General features: G+C 39.7%; 4 protein-coding genes across 4 annotated transcripts; 2 read left to right on the forward strand and 2 right to left on the reverse strand.

Moving 5' to 3' along the window:
* Nucleotides 1-1,022: 1,022 nt before the first annotated feature.
* On the reverse strand, nucleotides 1,023-7,329 carry calhm1b (calcium homeostasis modulator 1b). The gene is made up of 3 exons (XM_042484637.2): nucleotides 6,465-7,329; nucleotides 5,224-5,818; nucleotides 1,023-2,839 (listed from the first exon to the last, which is right to left on the reverse strand). Exons 2-3 carry the CDS (start codon nucleotides 5,767-5,769, stop codon nucleotides 2,333-2,335), a joined length of 1,053 nt encoding a protein of 350 aa, XP_042340571.2. The 5' UTR covers nucleotides 5,770-5,818; nucleotides 6,465-7,329; the 3' UTR covers nucleotides 1,023-2,332.
* Nucleotides 7,330-7,392: 63 nt separating this feature from the next.
* Nucleotides 7,393-11,567, forward strand: LOC121941759 (inositol 1,4,5-trisphosphate receptor-interacting protein). Its single transcript, XM_042484625.2, has 2 exons — nucleotides 7,393-7,542; nucleotides 7,850-11,567. The coding sequence occupies exon 2, from the start codon at nucleotides 7,862-7,864 to the stop codon at nucleotides 9,788-9,790; it is 1,929 nt and encodes a 642-aa protein (XP_042340559.2). The 5' UTR covers nucleotides 7,393-7,542; nucleotides 7,850-7,861; the 3' UTR covers nucleotides 9,791-11,567.
* zp3c (zona pellucida glycoprotein 3c) lies at nucleotides 10,149-13,089 on the reverse strand. The gene is made up of 8 exons (XM_042484633.2): nucleotides 12,460-13,089; nucleotides 12,273-12,379; nucleotides 11,986-12,089; nucleotides 11,145-11,328; nucleotides 10,941-11,061; nucleotides 10,774-10,862; nucleotides 10,555-10,628; nucleotides 10,149-10,369 (listed from the first exon to the last, which is right to left on the reverse strand). Exons 1-8 carry the CDS (start codon nucleotides 13,015-13,017, stop codon nucleotides 10,197-10,199), a joined length of 1,410 nt encoding a protein of 469 aa, XP_042340567.2. The 5' UTR covers nucleotides 13,018-13,089; the 3' UTR covers nucleotides 10,149-10,196.
* A 612-nt stretch (nucleotides 13,090-13,701) lies between these two features.
* On the forward strand, nucleotides 13,702-19,379 carry LOC121941767 (ras-related protein Rab-40C-like). The gene is made up of 6 exons (XM_042484638.2): nucleotides 13,702-14,441; nucleotides 14,544-14,604; nucleotides 14,712-14,772; nucleotides 15,415-15,492; nucleotides 15,676-15,898; nucleotides 17,105-19,379. Exons 1-6 carry the CDS (start codon nucleotides 14,288-14,290, stop codon nucleotides 17,404-17,406), a joined length of 879 nt encoding a protein of 292 aa, XP_042340572.1. The 5' UTR covers nucleotides 13,702-14,287; the 3' UTR covers nucleotides 17,407-19,379.
* The last annotated feature ends 675 nt before the right edge of the window (nucleotides 19,380-20,054 follow it).

Consider the following 20,054-nt stretch of genomic DNA (forward strand, 5'->3'; position numbering starts at 1 on the left):
AAGAGAGACATTTGCAGCAAAGTCGAGGGAAGGCCGATGTCCTGACAACCCAAAACAAAGCCATTTGTGTGAAGTTTTGGTCAGCAGAAGAAGAGATGATGCAAATGTCCTTCCTTCACACATAAACAGAATGTATTTTTAAAGCTACAGCAGATTATTATCTATGTTTGCTTTGTTTGATCTATTGTTAAACATTATGACACTCTTTTGCAAAGACAGAACAAGCAGTTGATAGAGACAACAAAGCTTAAAGCTTAAGAAGGAGAAAGAGAGAAACTCAGAGAGAAAAGTCACAGCCTGACAAAGACGTCCACCCCCACACCAGCAGCCCTGGCTGCCAATTCGCTGAGGGAGAGAACAGCTGCTGGGCTACTGGGCGAGCTGTGACACGGTCAAGGGGAGTGCTGCCTCACCAATCCCCAGGGGGGAGGGAGGGGGGAGAAAGAGGCTTCAATGGGATCCATGCCATTTTCACCCCCCCCCAGCTCTAGTAATGACATTACTGCTGGATACTGAGGAACAGCTGGATGGACTGCACAGATGCACGAGCACAGACACAGTCCTTAATACACTGCATGCACTGTTGGTTGTTTACGGGTTTCGGAATTAGATGAGTGTTTGAGCTACAGGGTTGTGTTGTCATTGTTGGCATGTGAAGGATGGTGGTTTTGTTTACAGTAGCCCTCTTGTACAATATGATGAAAACACCATTGTGTCAACAGCTTCCTGAAGATATACATTATATTAAAATGAGGTTATAGACTACACAGTGAACTGTAATGAAATCGCTGCAACAGAGGTTGGAAAGGGTTTTTCAGACATACAGAAGAAGACAGTTCCTCAATGTTTAACCATGGAGTGACTGATGGAACATGGGAGGAAATCGAGCGAGCGAGAGAGATGCAAATGTTGGCCTTGTTGTCTTAGTGGCATGGAAATCGTTTTGGTTGTCCCAACCTTTTGTTTTTGCATAAATCCTAGGTTTGCCTCACTGGAAAAAAGTAGCGCAGGTTTATGTAATAACAAGGTCTAAGGCCAGAAAGGTGCTTGAAGTAAAATCAGTTAACATAGTACAAGTGTTTTAATGGGAAAGTTGTCATTTTTTACAGGCTGTGTGATTTTTTTCCCCTTTATCTTCCTGGTACAGGGTAAGAATAGGCTCTGGGCTGTTTGTATTTTCCTAAACCAATCACAATCATCTTGGGCAGTGCTAAGCTCAGGATGCAGCAACAGTGGCCTTGCAAAACGGTGGCACGCTAACAGATCAATGGGAGGAGAATGCCGGCAGAAATAGCTGGCCAATGCCAGACCAGAAATAAGTTATTATATATATATATATATATATATACTGGTGCATTTGGCTGCACCGAGTTAAACCATGCTGTGTTGATTTACATTTCCCTCACCAGTTTAAATGCAAAGGCTCGTGCCAAAGATGAACCATCTCTGGTGTTGGACCAAAGTGTACTCAACCATATAAAATTTACATTTTTTACATTTACAGGACAAGGGTTAATGCTAAAATGTAGTGTAACAGCAGCAAAACTATATAACAGCCATACAAAAGAAAGTGACTCAATAATGCAAGATACAAAAAAATATCCAGCAAACATTAACCACCATAAAGCTACTGGTACTACTAGACCTAGCAAGGCTGTGGCAGCAAAACTTACTGAACTGAGCAAGAGCGTCTTTTATTAATTATCAAGCCAAGTTTTCATTTATAGGGGAAAGGTTGAATTTTTTCTACAAGCAAAGGTTATATTCTCTCGAGCAAACAGCAGCAGGGGCTTCAAGGGCACGTAGCTTTTTTTCTTTGCTTATATGAGCGATGTTAACATGTTGTACGTTATCTATATATCAGTAATGGGAACTCTCCATTGGGCCCGAATAATGCCTTACTATCAGCCTGAAACAGCAGCCTAGAATTTACAGACCTCAGATTTTTGCCAACCTTTGGCCCCCAGAGAGCAGTGGCAGAGTTTGTTTTCAGTAATTCATGACTCATAGATAAAACTGTTGTGACAACAGTAAAAACAACAAACAGGTTTTGGGCTACACACCCAGAACTAGACATGTTTTTACTGAACTATATATGTGAACCAGAAAAAATGCTGACAATCATATTCTGCTAAACAAGGCTACTGTAACATCAATGAAACAATATATTGCATTGGCTTCAGTTTATATTCATTTATATGTTCTGTGCGTTAAAGTAAAACTCAAATTCATCTACCTTTGAAAAATCACTAAATGATTCCTGAAACAATAAAGACCTATTTGGAAGTTAAAGAGGACCCAATGCAAGCAGTTCTTTGTCCTTTTGAATTCTTTAGACCTTACTGTAATACACTGCCCATTCCTTTTTCTCCACGTCACGGGTGTGTCCCTTTACAAATCCGTTCGCCGCTCCGTTTGCCTCTCCATTCAGTCTGCCATTGTTTGCACCATCCATTTGGTCCTTTCTCAGAGCCAGAGCAGGCTTACAGGTGTGCCAGTTCCATAAAATTTTATTCATATCATCCTGTGCCCTGATTCCCAGAAGTTTGTCTTCGTCACTTCTCTTCCTATCCTCATCGTCACTGTCGCTGTCGGTTGAGCGATGGTGGTGGAAGTTGCGCATCTCCCCGCTGATGTTCTCAAAGTACTGGTGGATGCAAACTTTTGCGAAACTCTTTGCATGCTCCTTACAGGTCTCATCGAATATCTTGCGCTCAATGTCGACGTAATGAGACCAGTACTTGGTCTTGAGGAAGGCAGCTTGAGAAAAGCACGGTCGAATAGCTCGGATCAGAAAAGCCGTGAAGGTCATCATGAGCAAAAACATCCATCCGCATGCCTGTAAAAGAGAGACATTAATAAATGTATTGGTGCTGCTGAGCACTGAAACATGATACTGTATGAAAAACGAAGACAACAGAGAGATGGACTTTGGTTTTGATTCCGGTGAATTTTGACTACGTTTGTGTTTTTGTTTTTGCAGATACTGATGACAGTAGAAGTCAAATAGTCCACTGTGTGATCGAAAAAGCAAATCTAGGAGCTTCCTGACACTTTCATAGCTCATTAACAGAATCTGTACATCAATAGACTTTCCAGAGACGTTACTTTTAAGCCTGTATAATTGCCCTTCGGCTGATCAAAGACCTAAATAACAGTGTGGGTGTTTTTAGATGGATTGAAATAGGTCCCACTTCCATGAATAATAAATTTAGAGGCTTATCTATCCTTCTAATAAGGAAAGCTTCAGTGAGCTCAAAGTGCAAGGCTCGAGTCGGATGGGGAGATTTTAAGTTAACTACAGTTTTTGAGGAATAAAGCAAGGAAAATTTAATTTGCTTAGTCATTATATGCTGTGATGAAGTTTGGAAGCTGCTTGCTGAAAGTATCCCAAAACTTTTGGCCACACTTGCTGTGTATTTAAATTGACTGACTGATCTGACTATTTTTTTTTTATTTTTTTTTTAAATAGTGAATTATCCATACATTAAAAATAGCCTCATTATATACCCTTGTGCTTTTCCTACCATGACAAAAATGCCATTTTGAATGTTTATGCTCTATTATGCCCTAGTATTATTCTAGGGGTAACGTATGGATTACATAATAGCACAGTAGAAGTATTTCTTAATTTCTTAGAAAAGGCTATGGTATCTACAGCCCAAAAGGCAAAAGATTGGCATGTCTTACTACATACTTACTACTGTAAATGTAGTATGTAGGCAGGGTTAACTAGCCTTGCTAACCCCAAACCTGACAAGTTGATCTCACATACAAAAATATAGGAAACAGATTACCTTAGAAAGGTTACATAAATATAACAAGTTGTGTTTACCTTATGGATAAACATAACTTATGACTAATAGTCATATATATATACATAAGTTAAGACTAATCATTATATTTACTTCCCTTCTTCAAGGAAATCAGTGCCCTAGATTTTTTGTAGTAAGTAAGATCACCTTGTCAGGTGTGGGATGAGCAGGGCTAGATAGTGTGTTTACTAATAATTGTTACTTACTACTGATAGTTAAGTTTACATATAAAGTCAACATAACTTAAGACGAATCGTTATATTTAGTTACCTTTTTCAAGGAAATCGCTTTTCCAGATTATTCTAAGTAAGATCAACTTCTAAGATTTCAACGTGCCATGCTAGCTTATTGCTAAGCAGTCCTCCATGATGTTGCGATTGCAACAATTAACAAATTCAGCCAGTCCCTGTGAATTAAGCACAGCTTTGCTATTTGTCCAGTCACTGCAACTTTACTGCAAATCTTACTATTTAAAATAGCAAATATCTTGGGGTGTGTGGTAGCTCATCTGGTAGTGTGGGCACCTCATGTATAAAGGCTATGTCCTTGCTGCAGCAGCCATGGGTTCATTCCAAGCTAGGTCATTTGCTGCATGTCATACCCTCCCTCTCCTCCTTTCACACTATGACTGTCCTGTCAAATAAAGACACCCCCCCCCAAAAAAAAAAATCTAATTTCATTGTAGAGCTGCATTCAGTGCATTGATTCACTCACCCCCTCCTCACCTCTCCCCGTTTATAATGAGACTACTGCTGCTTCTGTGACCATCAAACACACACCAACAGGAGTAACTGTAAGCATCACACAGCTAACATTACCTAATGTTTATTAATGGCAGAGTTGAGCTGTTTTGTTGTCTGTGTGATATGACTGATATTAACAGCTCTGGGTCCGATGTTTGCTGCTCCTTTTGTGTTAACTTGTGGTGGAAGGAGAGAGTAGGAGGAGAGAAGCTAACAGATACGGTCCTTCAGTGCTGCTTCAGAACAGCAAGGCAACCATCGCCATTACAAATAGATTCTAATTTTGTGAGAAACACTAAGTGCTCATAACAATAAGCTCAGAATCTGAAACAGCATTGCAGCTACTTTTGCAATTTTCCCCTGTCCCCTTGATTTCATTGCAAAAATTGCCCAAAAAATATCATAGCTTGCCTTGCAATTTTTTGGCATTTCAGGCCACAACATTCACAAATGCCCATGAAATCCTTCAGGGACTGACCAACAGCATCAGCACTTTTTTCTATTTAGATTTATTTTTCACATTTTGGCCTCCTGGATTTTTCGAATGTGCCATTTAACTGACTTAAAAACAGTCTCATTCTGTCTCTGTCAAAAGCATGCCAGCTTATGACCCCTACATTTAAAATCATTCACAGAAAAGTGTAGAAGACAAATCAGCAGGCTACCTGTGATATACACTTGATGTATCGTGATGCTGCCACTCTTATTTCCTCATGCTTAAACAGGTCTTTGCATGGAATCCTTGCCAGCAGTTTTATTTTCTCTGTCTCTGACATCCCCGTCATCACGCTGTAATTCCCAAACCTGTCAATGTCCAAGTTGATGCTGAAAGCACAGAGGAAGCTCTTCCCATCCATGAGCGTGACAGACACCCACACTGCAGGTGCTATCAAGGATCTCTGCGTGATTGAGCAAAACATGTAGCGGAGGATCGTTGGGTCCTTGCCGCGTTTCCCCGTAGGTCTTTTCCACTCCTCTGCAAGCACTGACACGTTATTGTTCAATACAAAACCCAACAGAAAGAACCATATAGGTGGAATAATGAGCAGTCCGACCCCATAGGTGTAGTTGTATTCTGGCATACAGGGGCAGTTGAACTCAAAGGCAGAGTACATCTGTGCACTTGCCAGTGCCATGATGCCACAGATCCCATTCATAAAAGATTCCTGGTTGGACTGGAGGAACTGAAACATCATACGAAACTTATCCATCTTGATCGAGGTGGTGGATCTTTAGTTCAGATGAAATCAAATCTGTGAACTGAAGTACAGCAGGAAGTTTGATATAAATCAGTGAAAAGTGGTGAAAAAAGGCACCCGTGGCCATAGATTGTTGTGGCATTACAGAGTTTGTAAAAGGATTTTTTGATATAGTTTTGCCATAACTTTGAACTCCTATGACTTAAATTCATCAACAAATTTCTTCTATCGTAGATTCTATGTTAACAATGGCAGCATGCGCGAAAAAGTTTTCTTAGCAAATTCAACATTAATAAAGAAATATAACACATCTATATAAGTATAAGTCATTAATAAGAACAGTAATGACAACAAAAGGTCTACAGTTATAAATGTTAATAAGTCACTAACAACGAGCTTCATAGCAAAATGAAGTAAGTGTTGATAACTCATTAATAAAAGGTGCTTACAATAATCCAAGCCTGTTTTTAATACATAAAGCTGGTTCTAAATTTTGGTCTAGATGCTCAGCAGCCTTTTTCCAGACAACTGGAGGCTAAACAGTCACACAACCTTTTCATGTTTTTCATGCTCATAGAACTATGACTATTCTTTTATGCCAGATTTAATGCAGACTCAGGTAACTTCAGTTTAACATAGAAATTATTATTCAAAGTCAGCTATCCATAGATATTGATAAGAAAATAAAATCACACATAAACACTTACCTATTTTTAAGAAAAGGAAAAATTCATGCGATGATGACGTCCGTGGTGAATAGTTTTCCGTTCTTTAAACTTATCAGACATTGTAGCTCAGACCGACTGAAAGGTGTTTCTCAGACTCTTTCTGTGGTGATGTTCAAACCGACCACATAATCTCTCATCAGGCCCCTCCCTTCACAGGTGCTCAGTGTGATGTAACAAAAGATCTCCATTGAACCCACACTTTCTCAAAAGTATACATTTTAAAGTTCTCAGAAAACACTCTCAGACAGTCATTCAACAGTGCACATTCATGTTTTTTCTTACTTAGGTGAATGTAGTTTGCAGTGGTGTTGTCTCAAGTTACCTGAATCTTGGGGATGCAGTGTTATTCACCTGTAGTCAGAATGAACTACACATGCAAAAATGGCCTCAGATCATTCAAATATCTGCTCTGGCTGAAAAATTTGGTTGTTGTCTGAAAGGCTAAGGGTGAATCTGTTTCCACTTGTTTAGTCAGAACCACACACATTAAGGGACAATTGCTTATCACTGGCAAAATGTGATAATTACTAAATCTTTAAGGGATTTGGTAATTATCACATTTTGCCCTTTGAACTCATCTGCACTCACTGGATGAGGCAGAGCTCGACAAACCAGTCAGAAACCAACAACAGGATTAAAGGCAGGGGCCTGCTCTCATATTCATAGACCAAAACCATTTCACAAGCACATTTTTTTTAATAATGTGCTTTTTTGTATGCTTGGTTCTTCATAACATAATATTATGTATTGTAAACGTTTATAATTCATTCAGTGACTCAGAGTAAATGGTTCACTTCAGACTATTCTGAATGTGCAGTTGAACTTACAGGAAGTATGTGTTATCTGTGTTCCCCTCTGTATTGCACAGGAGAGTGTCACAGTAGTGCACATGGGCAGGGTGCACAGGAAATAAGTCATGACACACAACCTACAACGACATCTAAAATAGGAAGAGATCATTTAGTCTGTGGCTGTGCAAAGTCTGTCTCTTCCTCCTTTGTACCTATTCAAACATTACCGGAACAAGCAGAGCTGAGACAATTAATCACTTCTTTTGGTGCGTATTCCTGTTCATCTCCTTTAATGTTACCTGAAGTCATAAATGGTGTTTGATAAAGAATTTAATAACAGAAATGATTAAAAAGGATGCTGGACATTGTGGTAGAGGGTTCGTTTTGACTTGCTTTGCATCATTATGAAATATGAAATGAAATTTGCCTGCTGGAACGTTTCTCATAAAGCATTTTTTTTCATGTTGCCCAAGAATTTCAATTTAGTCTTTTGTTTTACACATTTAAAAGAAAAGTAATGCATTTTTTAAAAAAAATCTCTGAAATTTGTTTTGCTGTTTGACTTATTCACAGACAGTATTGACGATGCAAGATACTTTGCTGCGAATGCTTGTGCTGGCCCTGGGTCTCCTGACGATGGATGACCCCAGGATTGAGGAAAGGGATGATATCACAACAATGGGCCTGCAAGAGCTAGAAGAGATGCTGCTGAGAGGAAGAGAGAAACTGGACCACGAAATGGTACCTGTCAGTGAGGAAACTGCACATACGGACAGCAGAGGGCCTTGGGATGATCAACATGATACTGAAGAAGATAAAATGTCAGTCCTAGAAGATGTGACTATCACCAAACAGGATTCAAAGGAAGATGATCGTGACTCACAAGGAGGGGAACATTTTGTAGCAAATTTGGATCCACAAAATCCCAAAAGTGAACCCGAGACCACTCTGAAGACAACACAAATTGACCAGGAGCAAAACAGAAACTTACAGCTGGACATGAAGAGTAAAGAGGGAGAAGACATCCAGACTGATAGCACTTTTAGAGACCCTAGCAGACAAGGGCAACAAGAAAACCCTGAGGGGAAGGAGGTGATCAGCTCCAAGAAGAAAACTTGTGCGACATATTTCCATAAGGGCCGTGCTCGTCTTCTTTGCATCTCTGAACATGGAACTTTAGAAATGCCCCATGATGACTGGGATTATCTCTGGTACATATGGAACACACTCTCCATCATTTTCATGGTCCGCTTCTTTAGGAAATACCTTAGGAGAAACTCCCAAGTGAAACTAGAAGAAACCAGGGTCCTCCCAGTGAAATGCAGAGCAGCTGAGGTGCCGCTACCAGACAGTGACACTCTGCAGCGATTTTATTCTAAATGTATTCAAGTTTCATCCGATAACAAGTGGAAGGATTTTTTGGAAGGCTTTGCAAATGATCTTCTGGAGGCAATGAGGACTGTCTGTGAAAGAAGTGACAGTATGGTGATTGAGGACTTTCAGGTGGTGGATGGGTGTGACATCATCATCCCATTTAACCCACCTGACCCCTTTAGTTTTCAGTGTCTGCTCTGGAACAATCAGGCAAGTGACCTGCTGCCAGATATGCAAGCCTGTGGTCAAATCAAACTGGTGGAAAATAAGAAAATACAAACTGGCTGCCCTTGTCAGTCTCCTAATTCAGATGATATGGTGTGCTTGCTTCACTGTGAGAGTGAAAAAGTAAAGACGAAAATCACTGATGCACACAATGGTCTACTTTGCATGAAGAACTCCCCGTTCCTGTCAAAATCACAGGTGACCAGGTGGTTTCAGAGCACTATCAAACAGGCCTGGGATCAGATTTCACATAAGTATGAGTTTGAACTGAACATTCGCTACGTCAGTGCTCCAGGTGCTCTGGTAGTTCGATTCAGATCAGGAAAGAAGATCATCTTCAATATGAATCCTGTGGTTGAAGTCTGCACTGATGCCCATTTCTTCATTACTCCTTGCTCCCCAAACAACTTGGACACTTTCTGGATGCTCTCCCTGACCAACTATGAAGATCGTTTTTTAGAAAACATCTCTAAACACCTGCCTAAAAATGCATGCCACAGTCAAACTCTTGAAATTGCACATTTCCTTCACAAAAGACAGACAGCACTGTCCGGGAGAAGTGAGCTCAAAGAGTTTCATTTCAAAATTGCACTAATGCATCTGCTTTTGACTAAAGACCCATCGCAGTGGAAACCCAGCCATGTGGCTTGTAGGCTAAGAGACTTACTGGCCTTCATGGAGAAAAGCCTTGAGAAGAAGCTCCTGCACCATGTTCTTATTGGGAACCCTTTAACTCAGAGCATTATTGAACTTCCTGCTGAGTTTACTCAAGCAAAGACAGTGAATCTCTTCCATCCCCTTGTGGTGCACAACTGTATCTACAGAGACGCTGTTACACATTTTCAGGAAATGCTTAGAAATGCACACATGCTGATACAGGATTATGTTGAGTGCAGTGACAGTTGTTCCATTTAGAAAAAGGTTAGCTGACTTTGTTTATGGCAATAAATTAGTTATGCCATTGCTTCTTGCAAGGATATAGGTTGTTTGAGGTTTGGGGGCTGCATCCAGAAAATTTGAGTCTCAAACACTTAATTTTCTGCTTTCAGTTTATACAGCGAATAACTTCATGGTGTAGGGCCTTGTCAGTATATTCCTCTGCTTCAGGTTTTAATGAGGGGACAAATAGATATGTACAGAACAAAAGAAAAGCTAAAAAGATTAAAGAGCGATAAAAAAAAAACCACATGTAAATAGTTTGCAAAAAGTGAAAACAGATGTGCAAACATAGTAATGTGCAGAATTGAGAGCAAAACAAACCAAATGATAAATGTCAAGTACAAGATATTTTATTTTAAAAGTAATTTTCACATTAATTTCTTTAATATTCATGATCCCAGTACTGTAGGAAGTCTCCATGCTCGGCCACATCAAGGTCCTCTGAGTTGAATGTGTTGGGATCTGAGAATTTCATCCGAGGTTGAATCTCGTCAAACCCATTCATTCTGCTGAAGTCGACCTTCCACGATTGACTTGAGATCATATTCCTTGAAGCTGATAAACATGACAGGATGAAATTCCAAACTAAGTTATGGAAATGTGGCTTTAAAACAAGCCACTTTTACATTTCAAACCCATTGTCAAATCAGGGATAATCACACTGCCGTTCAAGTTAAGGATTATATTTCAAAGTAATTTTACCTTCAGATTTTGAACACACAAAAAAAGGAAAGGCTTACCCTTGGCATTTGCAGAGGAGCAGGTTGAGTCACAGCAGGTGCACACAGAGTCCTGACCGAACAGCGCCTTCCACCTAAACCATAAACAAAGTTATCAGATGAAATGCCAGAAGGGAAGCTTGGTGACTAATCAAGAAAAAAAAAAAAATATCCATCTTACAAAACCTTTAAAAACAAGCTATGTCCACCTGTGGATGGTTTCTGTTAGAGTCAACTCACTTTTTGGTAGCTGAATCGTAATTGCAAGCCTTTGAGGTCGGAGTTGGAGTAAGATCCCCCATAGAGATATCACAGTGCATGTATAGTTGCTGAAAAGACATGGATTTCAGCGTTAAAATTTCAGTTTTAAAATTATAGAGCTGCATGGCATTTGCTACTGACAGTACCTGTGATGAAGAGGAAAGTTTGTCCTTGAAAATCAAGGCGGCCACGCTGAATTTCTGCGCCATCTTTGAGGTACTCGAAAGGAACTTGGACTGTGCAGTCATCTTGCCATCAACCATACAGCTACAAACAGCGAGAATACATGTTTACTGCCAATTCTGACCAAGTCACACCCCATCTTAATGTGAAATCAATTTAAATCTCACCCGTAGTTGTCAATGAATGTATATTTAGGACTCGAGTTAGGGTCTTGGGATGCTGTCATGAAGCACTTGTTGATGTACACCCTCTTATCTGAAGACCCTGTAGAGACGCTGGGCTGCTTGGCCTCAAAGTACATCGGTTGGCCCAAGGTGTAGGTTTTAGTACCAGTGATTGCATTCCCTGATGCTGTGGAAAAGTGAGGGATGTCACTTGACAATTTTAGACCACTTTAATGTTATAAGCCTACACTTAACATTGATTGAAAAATGTGTGCAAATTTGATTTTGCTCAGTGATGAATTTCTGAAAATACTTGTAGTACATAGTATTGAATGCTTGTATAGAGTATATTTGTGCAGTTTCAGTTGCTTAATGACAGCAGACCTTAGTAAGGCTGTATGAAAATAAAAATTTGTATGAACTGAATTGTTTCTCTAGTTCTGAATTACTTCTACATTCCCATTTGTATGACAGATTAAGCTTAACTAAAATGCTGCTAAAGATCTGTTCTTGTCACTATGCTTTTCCTACTCCTCACATGACAGCCTTAGTGGTTCAAAAGAAAACAGGATGTACATTATCTAGATCTAAAACATGCAGGACAAGGGATGCAGGAAAGGTTTGGGAAATGCTGATTTCCCATAACTTCTGTCTTAGGTATTCATCTACATTTCCAATAACAGTCCCAGCCATGTCTAGTTTAGATTCTATGCATTTGCATGTTATAAATTGAGAAATTTAAGGTCTGCTCTTTATATCAGAAAGACTGCTGAGAATACCTTTGTGTATTCAGATGAATGCTAGCACACGTGAACAGGAATTAAGTGTTATTAAAAGAACGTACCATCTTGAGGAGTGAGGGTGAAGCTGCCTTTTGGTTGGAGTTCTTTCTTTATTGTGCCTCCCTGTAGTTTGGGATAGAAGCCAACTTTGTAGGAGTGTAACAACCTGCAATAAGTGAAATTGATATTTGTACAAACTTGGGGGGGGGGAAGCAATTGCCTTGCAGTATAAACTGTATTCCAAGAGTTAATTTAATCAAAATCTTTGCTAAAATTACACTAACATACGATAATCGTGAGAAATAAAAGGTAGAACCTAAACCTACAAGTAAAGAAACTTAAACCTTACCTGGGATATTTACACTGCATGGGAATGTCAAATGGCATTTCCCTCAGCACTGGAGTGGTTGGCTTGTAGCTGAGCATGGTTTTAACAGACCGATAATCTGTGTTACTCTGGAACACAAAAACATTTGTGTTGTGGTTTGGCGATGAAGGAGAAAACCATGTATTGAAATAAAGACAATTTTACCAACCTCTTTCTTGAATCCACAGTCAGTTGTCAGAAGGTACAGAAAGTAGTAATGCTCTTTGGTTCCTAGGTTAACAGGGCAGGTGCCTAGTTTCAAGTATTTGTATGCATTACTATTCTTAAAGACGTCTCTCTTGATTCTTATGTAAATTCTGTCAACATGACAGAGGATTTCAATAATCTTTGATCTAGATGTTGATGTTCCAGGTGCAGGAGTAGCGGAGTAACCCTCAAGTAACATCTCTTTGAGCCACTCAGGGAGGTCTCTGGCACCCTTCTCTGGCTTGAAAGCCTCTTTACGGTCCTTGGCAGCTGACACAACCTTATACTCAATAACTTTCTTTGCTTCAGGTGTTGAAGATCCACTGCTTGATGCGCTCCTAAAGAATTTGTTTTCAGGTGCAGGGGCCTCAGTAATTTCTTCACCGATCACTGTCTCCATTCTCTCCCATTCTTGTTCAGGGTCTGGGAAAAATGAGCCATATCCAGCTCCACCTCTGAACTGATAACTATAGGCAGAACAAAGCAGCAGTAACAAAAGCCCTGCATGCCTCAGATCCATTTTCACTCCAGCAGCTGCCTCCCACTGAAGCTGACCCTCACCTAAACAGGTTGGATGTGAAAGTGGTGTTTACACTGACCTTTAAATTCTGCAAACAAGCAAAATTTCTCACAGCTGCTGCTAATGCCAATCAAGAGCAATCGATCACAGGTGACTAGTAATAATCACCTTCTCTCTGTCTTTGTCATGAGTGTGGGTTTAAAGTATTTCAGAATAACACATTTCCTTATCTGTTCCAATTATCATATCACATTGAGGGTAAAGTATAAATTAAATCAGTCAACTCAATTTAGTTTTAGTTAATATTTTTGGTAGAGTAAACTTATTCCCCTCTGTGGACAGGGAGCAGCAGAACATTTCTCAACATTCAAATAAAACTTTTCTCATACATAGAATAAGAGTGACAGAACCAAAACATCAGTTGCATCTTTATTATTAAAAGATATACAAATGAAGTACCTTGTATTAGTGTATATTAACTAAATAGACACATACAACACAAAAGCCAAAACAAAAAGCTCCAAAAGGCATAGTCACTCGCCAAAATGTTTTCAAATATTTCCCAAAGCAGAATAGAAGGTGTATTTATTGTTTTAAATTAAAATAAATAAATAAAGGTCATAAATCTGGTGAATAAATCTGAGAAAGAAAAAACATGTCTAGTCTTTTTATTTTATAAATCGAACCCGGACATTACGTAGTAATGATGTCAATACCAGGAAGTCCCAACACAGTCCACTTGGCTAGGCGTTGTGCTCGGAGGCTAAACATCCCTCGTTGGCATTTTTCTTTCTAAACAAAGTAAAACAGTCGGATTGGCTTTGGTGGAGTATCGTTTTATGTGGTAATTAACAGCCTCGGACTTACTTTGTATTACCCGTTTGTGCGAGAATGGGTTTTTAATCGTTTTGTGTTAGCTGGCTAGCTAGCAAGCTAACAGCTAGTTGAGGTTGTTTTGGTTATTAATGTGAACATTAACGGCACGTCGACGGTGTCTCGTTTTGGCTTCCAGTGCTCATACCCTGCACCGAAAGGTGTATTTGATATTGCCCGGGCTAATTAGAAATATACATTTCATTTATTTGATTTTCACACAGGATAGAGTGGATGTAAATCGTGGGAAGTGTGCCAGCTAGCTGGTTAGCTAATGCTAACGTCAAACGGCGTTCGCCTAGCTTGAGATACCTTTGTTGGGGACCGTTTGGTTTGTCCCGTGCCCCGAAAAGTGGACGTTTGGTGAGCTTAAAAAGCTCTCTGTGAACCAGACCCAATGCGTGGGATGATGGGGACCCAGAGTAGTCCAGTCAAAAGTTACGATTATCTCCTGAAATTCCTTTTGGTGGGAGACAGCGATGTTGGAAAGGGAGAAATCTTGGACAGTTTACAAGACGGATCGGTAGAGTCTCCCTATGCCTACAGCAGTGGTGAGTAAATGTCTCTGCTTTTATTCATTTGTTTAGAAATGGATTAAAAAACATGCACTAACCAACATTAACTAACCTTGCTTGGATTGTGTGTAATTTCAGGGATTGATTATAAAACCACCACAATCCTGCTGGATGGGAGGAGAGTGAAATTGGAGTTATGGTAAGTGTTTTTGGCAATATTGGCTCATTAAGTGAAAAGTGGTGCAGTGGACAAACCCATAGAATTAAGGTCGGTTTACTGTACAGGCTCTCTTGTGTCTTCAACAGGGACACGTCGGGACAGGGCAGATTCTGCACCATCTTCAGGTCTTATTCTCGTGGAGCACAGGTGACAACCGTTGGAGCAACTTCTGTGTTTTTCCTTGCTTGACCCTCAAAACTAAGAGTCAAGCAAGAAACGTTGGGGTTATCCTGATTATACAATCTTGCTGTTTGCCTTTAAATCACTCTGTGGCTCAATGCCCAAATATATCTCTTTGGCATCACATGCTTGTGACATATGAGCCTTCAAGGGTGCTCAGGACATCTGAGGCATGGTGAGGCAGCATTTTGTTATCATGCAGCACAAACCAGGAATAACCTCCCATATTATGTTAGATAAGCCCTGATTCTGATCACTTTTAAGTCAAAGCTAAAAACATTTTTTTTACATTGCCCACTCCACCTGGTAATGACTGCAAACTTATTTCAACTTTATTTTAAATAATTTAAAATAATCTTTTTATCCGTGCACCTCTTGGCTGCCCTGTATCTATTTTTAATTATTCTTATGTAAAAATTGTTAATTATTTAGTTATTCATTTTACCTTTTGCATCTTACCTGTTTACTTTTATTGTAATTTTGTATCCTTCATCATGTTTTATATTTTATTGCTCGGTAAAGCACTTTGAATTGCCCTGTGTTGTGAAATGTGCCTTGCCATTATGTGATTCTGTATATATGTCAACATGTTTGGCTTTTATTCAACAGGGCATCCTGCTTGTGTATGACATCACTAATGGCTGGTCGTTTGATGGCATTGACCGCTGGATACGGGAAATTGACGAGGTAATCCCATTTCTGTTTACAAAGAAAGAAATACAGGAAATGCATGGGGGTGGGGTATATCCTGTGTTTATATCCTCCCATCCCTGAGAAAGACCATTGTCTATTTAAAATCCAGTTAAAGAGATGCAGCAGTATTTGGTAACATTACCTAAAAGTCATTTTCGTGTTGTTTATTTCCATCAGCATGCCCCGGGTGTACCCAGGATCCTGGTGGGAAATCGGCTTCACCTGGCTTTCAAGCGGCAGGTGCCAACCGAGCAAGCAAGGGCTTATGCAGAAAAGAACAGCATGACTTTCTTTGAGGTCAGTCCGCTGTGCAACTTCAACGTCATCGAATCCTTCACAGAACTTTCGCGCATTGTGCTGATGAGGCACGGGATGGAGAAGTTCTGGAGGCCCAATAAAGGTGAGTCTATTAAAGTTTCATACCAATTCTGTCAGATAACAGAACATTGTAGAAAATGTGTTGGTTCTCATGTGACCAGATATTTATTTATTTAACTTCAAAACTTCCCCCAACACCTCAATTTAGTGGATGTGCATGAAATACCATTACATATCTTTCAAAATGACATTTGACAATGCTCAAAAGTATTGTGTATTCCCAGAAACAAATGTACCAGTTACTCTAGTTAATCCTTTTTCCTCGCTGTTGACAGTTTTCCTGGGTACCATTTCTTTTGGTGGACCATAGTTTCACTGAAAGCCATTTAATCAAAGGTCTGTGGATTATCCAGACTCTCCCAGAAAATGCTCTTGTGCTTCACAATATCAAGTTTTAGGAAGTGGCACTTGAGAATCCCATTTTTACTTGTTCCATTAGCCCAAAAAGACATTTAAAGTCACAAAGTTGCAGTCTCTGTAATATTTGTTTAAATTAACTGTTTCTTTTCACTGTCAAAATGTCATGAAACTAAAGCAACATGTACGTACGGTGAAAATAGTGCATGTCTCACAGTGCAACTACCAGATTGTCTCCAAAATCCAGTTATTTATATCCGAAAGATCTAAACTTTTTTTTTTTTTTTAAAGATGTCTTAAGGGGTTCCCACGGCCATTAAAAAACCTGAAATACTCATGGAATATCACAGTCTCATATTCAGTGCCTGGAAAAGTCAGGGGATTAGTGAAAATCCTTGAAAAGTTTTGGAATAATCATGGATTTTTTTCTATGTCTTATGAAATAATCGTCAAAGTATTCTTCCATGGATAACCTTTCACACAAGGTACCAGATATGTCCGTGAAAATGGGAACCCTCTATCTTGCTATTAGACAAACAGATGTGTGAAAGTAAAATATTTTCTGCTCCATTGTTGGAGAGCTTGAGATGGGACTGAAAAAAGTAAGAGAAAAATGCTATGAATTTGAAATAAAAAAAACAAAACAAAATATTCATAACATGCATGAAACAAAAAAAACATCTAGTGCAAAAAAAGAGAAATGTGCAGGGGTGAAAATCTTTCAGCTTGGTCTCCACTTTTTTGTGATGACTGAAAAGATGGATTGAGAAGGTTTTTTTTTTTTCATGTCTCGTGCCCGCAGTTTAGCTTTAGGTTTTATCTGACATGACATACCGTTGGAACATCCATGTTCCCTCTTCTTGTTCCACAGTCTTCAGCCTCCAAGATCTGTGCTGCCGTTCAATCGTCTCCTGCACACCGGTGCACCTTATCGACAAACTGCCTCTTCCTGTGGCCATTAAGTCCCACCTCAAGTCTTTCTCAATGGCCAATGGCATGAATGCAGTCATGATGCATGGACGCTCCTACTCAGTAGCTAACAGCTCCGCCTCGGGCGGAAGCGGCGGCGGAAGTAAAGCCAACAGTCTGAAACGCTCAAAGTCCTTCAGGCCTCCACAGAGTCCTCCGAAGAGCTCGTCGTCATCCTCTAAGGGGAACTGTAAGATTTCATAGTGAAGGAATGGACTCCGTAGGGCCAGTATTAAAGGTGTTGTTGCTCCCAGATGTCACAAGGCCGTGGAGGAGCACGGAGAGAGCCACCAGCATTCTTCACCAGAATCCGACATAGCTGTGAACTGACAGAGACCTTGGGAAACTGCCTGGGATGGTTGGATTGGTTTCTGTCCTTTGCGCTTGCTGGTGCCATCTTGTGGATGCCCGTTTACCCGTACTCTTTGCTAGAGAGGCTCACTATGATCAAGAAGAACAAGATTTCCTTGGGACCAACAGATTTGAATCAAGGATTATCACTCACCTGTAAACACTACAAATGAGTGGAGGGACATGAGCTTGTTTTTTTTTTTAATTTTGAGATGGATTGTTTATTGTATTTAAAGTTGTAAATATGCTGTATGTGCTAGTTGTTTTGGCCTGTGTTTGGTGATTGATTCTGGAGAGGAGCTTCTTATGCTTGTTTTGTCTTGAATGTTTTGGGAGACCTGCTTTGGTGTACAACTTAACTGTGTGTCTTCTGCCCTTTGTGTATTATGGAAATTTCCCTTCGTAACGTGAAGGGTGCAGCGCTCCTTATTTAAAAGATTAGTTATGTTTTAAATAAGACTGGCTTTAATTGAATGTCATCAGAAGAGCAGGGCTAGTTTCCCGCACAGACTAGTGTTGGATTTAAGAAAAATGACAACACAATTGCCCATTGAAAATTATACTTAGTTTAGTTCTACTCAGTCTGAGAAGCTGTCGAGCCAAGTTTCTTTCCTGTGCCCCTTTAATGTCAAATGAATTCATCCTCCATCTCTCCCTGGTCATCAGTTTGAACATTTGTTGACTTTCTCAGGCCATTTTTGCCTCAAATCTAATATCCTTAGTCGTGTCATTCCTCTAACCGGTTTAAACAACTGCATGATCAATTTAAATATATTGAGATGAATTGGTGCTGATGAGGAAACCTTATACGATCTCAGATTGTTTGCTCAGTCACGGTGTTTTGCCTTCAGAAAGTGCTGCAATGGTGTCTTGGTTCCTAACAGGAACTTGTAAACTCACAGGGACATTGGTGAAAGGAATTTTGTTTATTTAATTGCTTTTTGGACATTTTATGTATATGCAATGTATTATGAATGTAAAATACTCATCTGCTACTTTGCTGTGGCTCTGTGGTAATATGTGGGTGTTTAAGAATCAGAGGTGGGAAGTTTACATCTGCTAATGTAATATTTTTTGTTAAGCATTGAATATTTGTTCTTTGGCCACATGATTTAATTCTTATTTTATTACCTTTGTGAAAATGTGTGTAAAATCATTTTTTAAAAAAAGAAGCAATTTGTTTTAACTTGAACATGTCCTCGCTGCCTTAAATTTTTAAGTTGACTGAATTTCAGAGGACAAGTCGAATCAACTTAAAGTTAGCCAAATTAAAAATTTTAAGCCAGCCCAGACACTAACTTTCTAAAGTTAAAACAAATAGCTTTTTTACAAAGTGAGGAAGGGGTGATCATTTATGGGAGAGAGTCATGTAATGCCAGATGAGCTTGAAGACTTAAGAAAGCATTGTTTTGTTTTTTTAAAAATCAGAGCCACCCAATGATAATGTCTCTTATAATAATTAAATAAGCTGCAGAAATACTTGTATTCATATGTAAAGTCTCAGTTTTCTTTCCACCTCTGATTAACATGTGCTGTATGTCCACTTCAACATTCCCAGTGTCATGCTAATGACACCGTCATCAAGGGCATAAAAAAAAATCGGTGCATGTTTTTCTACTGGTGCCTGTTTTACAATGGTGTATTGAGATCAGTACAATGGGGCCCAACGCATTTAAAGCACTATATGTAAACATTTGATAATGATTGTTGCTAACAGATCTGTGTGTCTAAAGGTTTGGATACGGGATTACTTATGATTTTTTCTCCACTGAAAACAGTCAACCAACAAAATAAAGGGTAAAGCTATACAAAGTTGTGTTTTCAAATATGCTGCAGTGGTTTTTCATTCATTTATCAAGGTCATTGTGGGGAATTGTGGGAATATTTTTAATACCCTTTGTCCAGCCCGGGGCCACCGATGCTCAAGTGCAATAAATCCCATGTATGTGTGTGTGTTTGGAGGGGGTGCTGCTGAATTGATTATCCGCTCTCTCGGTATTGGCCAGTGTTGGATAACCAGCACGGAGCTGCAGCGCATGAATGCAGCGCGGTCAAAAGTCAGCCAAAGGTTGCAGGGTCACTTGCGATGAAAAGATGAGGGGTGCTGCTTCTCATCGCCTCAGAGCTGCGCCGGGACAAAGATGAGTCGCACACCATTGAAAATGTGGCGCTTTACGCGTTGCCACCTGAGCGAGGCATCTCTGAGCTCCGTGTGAATGAGGCACGGTGCTAAATTGACCGACGTCTAGACAAGACGGACGTAAACAACATGTTTTGCTAGACATGATGCGACACGCCCCGTGATTGGGTTCAACGTTTTCCGCCTTGCATTGCAGACGACTCTTTTACAATTTCAAATTTGTGCAAAAAAAACAAATGTGTGCACTAGTTTGTTCTGCGTAAAACACTTAAATAATGTAAATGTTTGCATAACCAAAGAAGAAATCAATCAACATCAGGAAAACAACCTCATTTATGAATGACACCTCTATAAATTGTGT

This window comes from Plectropomus leopardus, chromosome 3 (assembly GCF_026936395.1).
Source record: "Plectropomus leopardus strain MGB_pleo_1.0 chromosome 3, ASM2693639v1, whole genome shotgun sequence".
NCBI classification, from domain to species: Eukaryota; Metazoa; Chordata; class Actinopteri; order Perciformes; family Serranidae; genus Plectropomus; species Plectropomus leopardus.